General features: G+C 48.2%; 1 protein-coding gene across 1 annotated transcript in view; it reads right to left on the reverse strand.

Annotated features, from left to right (window-relative positions):
• The window catches only part of COLGALT1 (collagen beta(1-O)galactosyltransferase 1), a 31830-nt gene extending 21157 nt beyond the window's left edge, over positions 1–10673 (reverse strand). The window contains 3 exon segments of the mRNA XM_033136436.1: positions 2262–2379; positions 3879–3989; positions 10517–10673. Coding sequence (XP_032992327.1) covers positions 2262–2379; positions 3879–3934 — 174 coding nt within the window. The 5' untranslated portion in view covers positions 3935–3989; positions 10517–10673.
• Between the last annotated feature and the right edge of the window lie 331 nt (positions 10674–11004).

Genomic DNA, 11004 nt, shown 5'->3' on the forward strand with positions numbered 1-11004 from the left:
ACAGGTGCCTCTGCTTTTCATGAGCAGGGCAGCTCCCTCCAGCCCTAGTGAGAAGAACAGAGGCACACAAATCACCCCCTGCCAGCAATTCTGGGCTGCAGGCCACCACCTAATTCCAGAACAGAAGTACAAGGCATGACAAGCCAAGGGGGCTGGCTCCAGTGAGAACAGCTGGACTTCTACCACTCCATCCCAAAATCCACCCCCAGCTGTGCTTGCCCAGGAGTGAAAAGCACCAAGGGAAAGGGCAGCCCACCTAGGAATGTAGGCTGTGCTCCCAGTGAGGCAAGAAGGGGCACTGCAGACAGGGAAGTGGCACCATCGCCCCCAGAGATATTCCACTCTGTACTAGAGGAATCAGGTGAGGCAATGCAGGGCCTGCACCTGCTGTGCTCTGCATTGGATAGTTTCCTTTTAATACCAGATATGGCAGTATTTGAAGAAACAGCAAAGTGGCAAGATCAATGGACTGGATAAGATCAATGGACAAGGCACTGCCGTGGCAAAGCCAGTCTCACCCCAGAAATGAAGGGCCTGTCGTGAGCTCTCTTCTTCTGTTACTTTTGTCCTCAACCAACATCTTATTACAAGAAATTGAGGGTTCTGACCAAATACCACGTTTGGTTTTGAGAAGAGGTCTTTCCCCACTGCAGGGCTGGGGGGGGGGGGGCCGAAAGGCTGCCTTTCCCTATGGAGAGTCCAAGGGCTGTGACCTGAGATCTCTAATAGAGGGAGCACCAAGCTTTTCGGCCAGTGGTCACAGCAACTGTTTCCCCACCCCCCACACGTCACTTCTCTCCCTTCCCCAGAAAGAGAGAAAAGTGCAAACACACATGCTTCACTTTCCCAAGGAATCTGGATAAAAGTCAGATGCAGCAGAATTATCCAGAGGTTTGGGAGGCTCTCAGGGCTGAAAGAGGAAATGGGGGAAAGTGTTGCTCCACCAACTTCCCCTTTCAGTTCTATGTACTTTTCCAAGGGAGACGGGTAACTTCATCACTTCATGACTCAGGGGGCAGACAATGGGTGGGGGGCTCAGAGGCTTGGTAGGAACAGGGGAAATACCGTGAGGGGGCACCTTTGCACCCACAGCTGCCATCTTAGCAACCTCTGCCCTAGGGCCCTTGGTGGCACACGCATCCTTCCCTTCTCTGTGCAAGGTCAGTTGTAGGCAGGGGCACATGGCTTGGCCAAAACAACTTCACAGGTCAAATGGGAGGGAGGCCCAGGTTCAGAATGTATTGAAAGCTTGGAAACAAGTCTGCTCACTTCTCCCCAATTTCCTCGGGAGGTAGGGGCTCTAACAAAACAATCCTCAGTGCTTAGGCAAATTATTCACATCATTGTCAGTAATCCCTACAACAACCCTATAAAGCTAAGTCAGAATCATCATCCTCACATTTCCACTTTGCCTGGGGTGGGGTGAAGAGGGATTATCAATGCAAAGGTGTTTTATTACCTGAAGTCAAAAATCCAAAAAAAAAAACCCTTCCTACATAGGTGGGAACCTACACAGGGAATGAACCACAGGGAAAGGATCAGCTGCACAATTTGGCAGAAGCAAAAATTAGGGCTGGTTTGAAAGGAGGTGGGACCCGAGTGGTGCTGTGGTCTAATCCACAGAGCCTAGGGCTTGCCGATCAGAAGGTTGGCAGTTTGAATCTCCGCAATGGGGTGAGCTCCCATTGTTCAGTCCCTGCTCCTGCCCACCTAACAGTTTGAAAGCATGTCAAAGTGTAAGTAGATAAATAGCTACCGCTCCGGCATTTCCGTGCGCTGCTCTGGTTTCGCCAGAAGCGGCTTAGTCATGCTGGCCACATGACCTGGAAGCTGTCTGCGGACAAACACCAGCTCCCTCAGCCTAAAGAGCGGGATGAGCGCCGCAACCCCAGAGTCGTCCGCAACTGGACCTAACGGTCAGGGGTCCCTTTACCTTTACCTTGAAAGGAGGCATTCCCAGCCAAAACACTGCAACCATTAAATGACACGGTTGTTTACTGAAGTATCCCTAAAAAGTCGGGCTTGTTTACCAGCCATGGGAATTAAAACTGCACTGCCCACAGTGGTCTCCAAATTATCGCTCTCAGCTGTGTGGCTGAGCAGGGCACTAGCATGCGCTGAAACCCATCCTGGATGTGCAGATTGTTTGACTGCCACACAGCATATAGTGATGCCCTAAATCAAGGTCCCTGGAAGTCAGTCATCAGATCTTAGAAATGCAGCTCCCCCCCCCCCGGCTTCCCCCTCAAGCCTCTCCTTACCAGGATGTAGTCAGCCCACATGTCCCGGGCAGACTGCAGCGCTGCCTGGCGAAGCTTCATGACATGTTCATAACGGGAATTGGACCAGTGCTTGGGACCTTCCTCGTCCAGATAGGACCTGCCAGGGACAGCGAGGCTCAGGATGAGGTCACAGAAAGAAATCACCTTACCATAAAAGCAGCTAACACCACCAACATCCCCCCAACACAAAACCCCCACAGAAATCCTCACCCCAGCACCAGTCTAGACAACCTCAACCATATTCCTCATTACCCAACAACCCACACCTTCAACACACACACCCAACTCCACACTAAGGAAAAACAACTCCTCCAACCTTCATAACACAACCTACAATCAGGCTAAAATCTGATACCTAACCAACATGGTGGCACTAGAGCGAACCAATACACACACACCCTAACACCCAAGATGTTGCTATTTACACTGGCAACATTGCTTCTGAACCTTCTACACGACATCGGCTTCACATAGACGCTTCACCCTGTCTCGCTGGACACCCCCTATCGCAAACGACAAGGGGAATGGCCTGAACGCGGCCTTCCACACCAGCTGAGACCCAGGACCAACCCGCCGATCGCCAAAAGGTCCAAAACACCTCAAACAAACACCTATATGAATACATATAGGAAACCCTTTATAACCTACCCCTACTCTCTAACCCAAATCTAACTCCAACCCCACTAGCCCCCTACCCACCACACACTAGGTCAGCACAACTCCATAGGTTCACTAAACAACACAAAGTGAGAGACATGGGACAACCCGAACGGGTTGGCAAGGAATCGCCCTACATGATAGGAAAGCAAGATGGCTAACTTAAAAGCAATTACACTAAACATTGAGAGTAAGTGCTGAAATCTCAGAAGCAGGAGAGATTCCTTTACCACACTTACCTGGGAGCAAGTGCCATGGAATCTGGTAGGACTTACTTCTGAGTAGACATAAACTGGATTACACTGTAAAGGTTTCCAGTGCTTTGGCACTACAAAGAATCTTGCCTTTCCTCCCAACTAGTAAAATAAATTTAGTTCAAATTGCAGAATTGTGTAAAACAAGAGGAAACTACACAACTCTGTTCAATTTGCTATAATTTGTACTGGAAGCAGAAGCTGCCTTTTCCTTGCACAGAATTTGAATTCATTTTATTTTTAAATGCAGAGTAAACACAGCCTGGCACAGGATATCATTCGCCAGAAGCCTCGTTTGGACCATTCATCCACAATGTGCAGTTTCAATGTGCCTGTGGTGCAGTGTCGAGGTGCATGCCCTGCCTTGCTGCACAGAGCCTTCCATGGGAACGGGGTGGGAGTAGGGCAACCCAAGTTGACTCGCTTATGCAATCCACCCACCCTTTTCTACAAGCTGCCCATCAACAAGGCTATGTCTGGAAAACATAAGGCAAAAACAAAAAAACAACAACCAAGTTTGTGGAACTCAGCCACAGAGCAGTCTCTGTGTTCTCACTCTCTCCTTGGGAATTGGATCCCCTCTTCAAATTAAGCTTCTGTTTTCTTTTCCTTTCTCTTCACTTCTCCCACAAATACTGAAGCCCCCTTTTCTCTCCTCCCTTCCCCACAATGCTGGCTTGCTCACCTGGGTTGCTCCATGGGCCGCCACTCCACCGAGTGATACATGTTCTGTACATTCATCAGCCATTCCCGAAGCACAGCTGTCGTGTTGTCCACGTTGTGATCAGTTGCCACCCTAACAAGACACAAAAGGCAATGAATCTGGAAGCTTCCTTCCTCCCCACCTCACAACTTGCAGGCTTGCAAACAGCCACTTGCCAAAGTTACCCAAAATGTAGGACACCAGTATTGTAGAATCTGCACAGGTTCTAACTGGGCACAAACTTCAATTGAAAATATATACCCCCACACTTTGAGTAATTTCTTCCATAGCACAGCTTACATTCTCCAAGAAAAACCAACCCACTTGATGATAAACAATGTACAAAATTACAGTTCAGCTAAAGAAAAAACAAGCATAGAATAGTGAAATACAGAAACAGAACATAAACAGTGAAAGAAAAACTCAAGCTGCAGGAACAGAGCTGACTAATTTGGGATGGTTGGAAGAAACACTTTTGACAAATGTCAAAACACAACAAAGTTGGGGGCTTTAAACTGACTTATGTGGGGGAGGGAGACAGTGGTCCTGAAGGTAGGAGTCTATCAAGTGCTGAAGATGATCATCCAAATGTCAAGGACCAAATGGAGCAAACAGCACGCAGACCTAGTGGTGGGAAGAAAAAATCCTTAAATAACAGACTAGGGGGAATGATCAATGGTCTTCAATGTCTGTATACCAATGCACAGAGCATGGGAAATAAACAAGATGAACTTGAGCTCTTGGTGCCACCAAACTAAATACGACATAATAGGCATCACTGAAACCTGGTGGGATGAGTCTCATGATTGGAATGTAGTAATAGAGGGATACAATCTATTTCAGAGAAATAGACCAAACAGGAAAGAAGGAAGAGTGGCGTTATATGTCAGGGGATGTGTATACCTGTGAAGAGATCCAGGATTTAAAACTTAAAGCCAAACTGAGAGTATTGGGTCAAAATTAAGGGAGAGAAAAATAACAGTGATCTCATTGTGGGAGTTTACTACAGATCCCCAAGCCAAACTGAGGACACAGATGATGCTTTCCTGGAACAGATGACCAAGCATTCAAAAGGAAGTGAGATAGTAGTAATGGGGGATTTCAACTATCCTGATATCTGTTGGATGTCAAACTCAGCCAAGAGCACAAGGTCGAACAGATTCCTCACTGGCCTTGAAGACATTTTCATTGTCCAGAAAGTGGGAGAAGCAACAAGAGGATCAGCCATTTTAGATCTCGTCTAACCAATAGTGATGACTTGGTAAGTGGGGTAGAAGTGGCAGGATCATTAGGTGGGGAGTGATCTGCTCTTCTGGAGTTTATTAAACAGCGGAAAGGAGCAACCAAGCTACTAAGACTCAAATTCTAGACTTTAGAAAGCCGACTTCAGAACATTTAGGGAATGCTGGGTGAGATCCTGTGGGTCAGTAATACTGAAAGGGAGGGATTTCATGATGGCTGGGAGTTTGTGAAAAGGGAGATATTAAAAGCACAACTTCAAGCAGTACCAATGAGACGAAAACATGGAAGGTGCCTAAAGAAGCCAGGGTGGCTATCTAAAGAACTTTTAACTGATTTAAGATTTAAAGGGAGATGTACAAAAAATGGAAAAAGGGGGAAATCACCAGAGAAGAATTCAAAGAAGTAGCCAGCACGTGTAGAGACAAAGTCAGAAAAGCTAAATCACAGAATGAACTCAGGCTTGCTAGAGAGGTTAAAAGCAATAAAAAGGGCTTTTATGGGTATGTCCATAGCAAAAGGAACAAGAACAAGGAAACAGTGGGGTCACTAGAGGATAAGGGTGAAATACGAACAGGAGACAGAGAAAGGGCAGGACTCCTCAGTGCCTTCTTTGCCTCAGTCTTCTCCAAAAAAGAAAACAATGCCCACCTGAAGAATATGGAGGCAGATGATTTGGCTAATTTAGATGCATTCAAGTCTCCAAGGCCAGATGAACTACATCCAAGAGTACTAAAAGAACTGGCAGAGGTGATTTCAGAACCACTGGCAGTAATCTTTGAGAATTCCTGGAGAACAGGCGAAGTGCCAGCAGACTGGAGGAGGGCAAATGTTGTCCCTATTTTCAAAAGGGGGAAAGAGAGGACCCAAACAATTACCGCCCAGTCAGCCTGACATCAATACCAGGAAAGATTCTAGAGCAGATCATTAAGCAAATGGTCTGTGAGCACCTAGAAAGGAACACTGTGATCACTAAAAGTCAGCATGGGTTTCTGAAAATAAGTCATGTCAGACCAATCTGATCTCTTTTTGACAGAATTACAAGCCTGGTAGATGAAGGGAACGCTGTGGATGTAGCCTATCTTGATTTCAGCAACGCCTTTGACAAGGTGCCCATGATATTCTTGTAAAGAAGCTGGTAAAATGCGGGCTAGACAATGCTACCATTCAGTGGATTTGTAACTGGCTGACTGACTGAACCCAAAGGGTGCTCATCAATGGCTCCTCTTCATCCTGGAGAGATGTGACTAGTGGGGTGACACAGGGTTCTGTCTTGGGCCCAGTCTTATTCAACATCTTCATCAATGACTTGGATGAGGGCATCCTGATCAAGTTTGCAGATGACACCAAATTGGAGGGGTGGCTAATACCCAGAGGACAGGATCACACTTCAAAATGACCTTAACAGATTAGAGAACTGGGCCAGAGCAAACAAGATGAATTTTAACAGGGAGAAATACAAAGTACTACACTTGGGCAAAAAAAATGAAAGGCACAAATACAGGATGGGTGACACCTGGCTTGAGAGCAGTACATGTGAAAAGGATCTAGGAGTCTTGGTAGACCACAAACTTGACATGAGTCAACAGTGTGATGCAGCAGCTAAAAAAGCCAATGCAATTCTGGGCTGCATCAATAGGAGTATAGCATCTAGATCAAGGGAAGTAATAGTACCACTGTATTCGGAGGAATACTGTGTCCAGTTCTGGGCACCACGGTTCAAGAAGGATACTGACAAGCTGGAACATGTCCAGAAGAGGGCAACCAAAATGGTCAAAGGCCTGGAAACGATGCCTTATGAGAAAAGGCTTAGGGAGCTGGGTATGTTTAGCCTGGAGAAGAGAAGGTTAAGGGGTGATATGATAGCCATGTTCAAATATATAAAGGATGTCATATAGAGGAGGGTGAAAGGTTGTTTTCTGGCTCCAGAGAAGCGGACACAGAGCAATGGATTCAAACTACAAGAAAGAGGATTCCACCTAAACATTAGGAAGAACTTCCTGACAGTGAGAGCTGTTCAGCAGTGGAATTTGCTACCAAGGAGTGTGGTGGAGTCTCCTTCTTTGGAGGTCTTTAAGCAGAGGCTTGACAGCCATCTGTCGGGAATGCTTTGATGATGTTTCCTGCTTGGCAGGGGGTTGGACTGGATGGCCCTTGTGGTCTCTTCCAACTCTCTGATTCTATGATTCTATGCTTCACTCGGGGGAGGAGGATCTCAGAGAACTGGTGCTGCAGCGTGAAAAGCAGATGCTCGAGTCCCAGCATGCTGCACCACACAGGGATGTGCAGCACCATCAAGAGCCCTTCTTCCACCATGCAAGCGCTGGCTTAGGAAAGCAATTCCCTTCAGAGAAGAAAAGGCCCACACAAGGGCAAGTTTCCAGAAATGGCTCTAGAGTTCCCACGCCTTCTCCAGAAGACTCTGCCTCCCACTGTGCTACTCTCTTGCCATGGAGCCTGGTCCTTTCCCTTCCCCCACGTGGATTTTATCTGTGGGTCAGCAAATCTGTTGCCTCTTTGGACAGCCCTGTTCTGAAGGCCCAAAGCACAATGAGAATCCTGCGGCTCCCCATTGTGTTGGAGGTGTGGAAATGAAAACGGGTCTTATAAGCATATGTGGTGGACGTGTCCAGAAATAAACAACTACTGGAATCAGATTTATGAAGAACTGAAAAAGTTGAAAAATTAATTTCAAAAAAAGACCAGAAATGTTCCTACTAAGTATTCTGCCAGAGGAAATTAAAAAAAAAAGAGAAAAGAGTATTATGTATGTACGGCACCACAGCAGCGAGAATGCTAGTGGCTAGAAATTGGAAAAGCAAGGTTATACCATCTATAGCCGATTGGCAAAATCTAATGATAGAATACTTACAGTTAGCCAAAACAACGGGCAAAATAAGAGGACAGATGACCCAGGAAGTTTGGAGAGAATGGAGGGTATTTAAAGAATATCTAATAGAGAGCGGTTTAACTGAAATCCTAAAAGCAGACCTAGATTGAACCTTAATAATTAAATGGAGAGTATGAGAAGACAGTAAGAGTAAAGAAAGAGAACTACAGCTGTATGTTATTTTAAAGAAGTTAAATAAGAAATACAAAAAGGATAATTGGAAGTTTTGAGATTGAGTGATATGAAGTGTTGTAAGACAGGTGAGAATAAATGTATATATGTAAGATGTCTGAAGGTATGAATGTATTGTATGTATGAAATTATGATTGTTAATGTTTGAAGATGTTTTATTTGTTATGATTTTAAACAATAAAGAGAGATTTAAAAAAAAGAGAGAATCCTGCGGCTCAATAACTGCATGCGCGGGGGGGGGGGGGAGCGCAGAGGGAAAGCAAGAGAACGAAGGATGTCCTGCCCAGCTCCAGCTCCTACCCATCACCACCAAGTGCCCCAGCTATGATTTGCCCACTATTTTTTTAAAAAATCAGACAGCACTCCTCATTCCGAGCCAGGAAGAGACATCCTAAGCCCACAGGATCTGATATTTTAGAAACTCCTGTCAGCCCCAGTCAGTGTGGAGATCTGTGTGAGCCGATGTCACAGTTCTTCAGGCATGTATGTTTAGGATCACAAGTTTTCCTGCAGATTAATTTGTTGACTGTAACTAACCTCCTCCCAAAACTTGCTACTTACAATGAGTACATTTCTTATTCTTATGTGCATCATGATCCTTGCATCTGCCTAAACCTGACAAATTGCCACCTATTACTCTGCCTCCATTCTTCATGAGGATGAGTTGCCACTCATGGCAAGAGAGTGGGAGATCATGGCCTCTTGGGGCTGTCAAGCCACTCAAATCCTCATGGTCCAGGCTATTCATCCTCCTGGCCAGCTGCCAGAACAGGAGAGGGGGAAACAGAGGAAGGCCAGTGTTTCCTTTTACCACACTTTCCATAGCTGCAAGATGTTCTAGTAATGAAATGTTGTTGCCTTTTTTGGCCCGGGGGGCACTCTGCACATGTTCTGAGGTACAACAGATTCTGACTTAGGCTGCCTGCCCATTACGGAGAGCAACACAAAATGGGAGTCAACTGTATGTCAGTGCCCAAAGGCTTGCAAACCAATTTCACAGTGAACAACGATTTTGGGTCCACTGAACATCAACCAAGAACTAGGCACAGCATCAAAAACCACACAAAATTAATATATGATATTAAATGTATCTATATTGCTGGGGTGTTTTAAAAAGTATCAAATCAGGCAAGGAAGGGGGAAATTAACCCTGCCCTTCATTACAGTGATATACCTGTTTGGGTGGGGGCCATTTTGGTGCCAAAGTGACTGTCAGCTTCAGAAGAGGGGTTTTATTCAGGACCACCATCAAGGGAGGGATCAATTATCAGCCACTACAGCTGATATAATTCACATTTTTTAAAAGATGCTTATTAAATCCAAAGAAACATTTTGATAAATATTGAAAATAAAATAAAAATTCACTTTTGAGTATAGTTTGGCCTGCGGATGGAACTGGCTGCAAAACAACTGTACAGTAATCTTGGCAAACAGGCAGGCAAACTTTTGTAAACTGTCCTGTACTGACATTTCCTCTCCTATTCCTCCAGCTGGCTACTCTGTGCGCAATTTCATGGGGCAGCCGCCAAGGCGAAGTTCTGCAGCCTCAAGCCACTTTCTGAGAGTCACAAGCAGGGAGCTGCTCCTGCACCGACCCGAGTTCTGCTTCACTACATGGGCCCCTGGAGAGATCCAGCAGCGTCGTTGCCGGAAGAAGGACAAAGCCCGCCAAATGCAGGCATACTGGGTGGTGGCTGGAGGTGGCGGTTTTTCTTCCCGGGAGTAAGGATTCAATCGTCGCAGCAACGCAGCTCTACCCATATTTACTGGAACTATAAAAAGGGGGGGAGGGGGTCTCACTCTGTTGAAAGTGGGGAGTGAAGCGTGGATGCGCCGCGCCACAAGTTCCGGATGGCCATTTGCCCTGGTTGCTTGAGCTGAGTTTCCTGCATGGCAGGGGGTTGGACTAGATGACCTTTGGGTTCTTCCCTCCCCCATCTACATTTCGAGGATTCCGGGCGAAACATGCGCGTGGCAGCCGCACAGCCATCCGGGTGCCGCTGCTCGGAGCTGCCTCCTTGCGAGCAAGTTGCACGGCGAGTGGGCTGGGATTTCGGCGGCGCCGGCGGCCGGCGGGGCCTGCGCGGGAGCTGCCGCTTGGGCGAGAGGAAGCGGATCCTGGGCATAGCTGTCAACTTTCCCCCCTTTTTAAGGAAATTCCCTTATTCCGAATAGGATTCCTTGCAAGAAAAGGTAAAAGTGGACAGCTATGCCCCTGTTCCTGCCGCTGCTGCGCACGGGGTCGGCAAGGCCGCCCCGATCCCCGGCCTGCCGGCCACTCACTCACTCACTCACTCACCAAAGCGCCAGGCGGTCCTTCGGATGGCGCAGCCTCTCCAGGCAGCCGAGCGCGGCGGGCAGCGAGTGTGCCGCGTTGCGCGCCAGCAGGGCCAGCAGCACGCGCGGCGGCCGCGCCGGAGACTCGGGCACCCAGCGCTCCTCCGGGAAGTAGGCCGCCCGCTCGGCCGCCGCTCCACGCCAGCAGCGCCGCCAGCGCCAGCCACAGACTCCGGCGCGCCGCCGCCATCGCCTCGCCCGCCCGCCCGCGCGGAGAACCAAGCGCCGCCTTCCCGGCAGGAAGCAGCCGCCCCTCCGCCGCCCCCGAAGGCGGCCCTCCGACACAAACGCCAGGCCGGCGGGGGCGGGGGCGTGGTGCGCACCTCGCTCCTTTTCAGGAGGACTCGCCCGGGCTGCGGGCGGGCGGGCGGGCGAGCGGGGCCGGGGCTGCCTGCAGGGCGGGCCGCGAAGGCATCCTCTGGCCCCAGAGGCGCTTCCAGCCAGGGGCAG

This window comes from Lacerta agilis, chromosome 2 (genome assembly GCF_009819535.1).
Source record: "Lacerta agilis isolate rLacAgi1 chromosome 2, rLacAgi1.pri, whole genome shotgun sequence".
NCBI classification, from domain to species: domain Eukaryota; kingdom Metazoa; phylum Chordata; class Lepidosauria; order Squamata; family Lacertidae; genus Lacerta; species Lacerta agilis.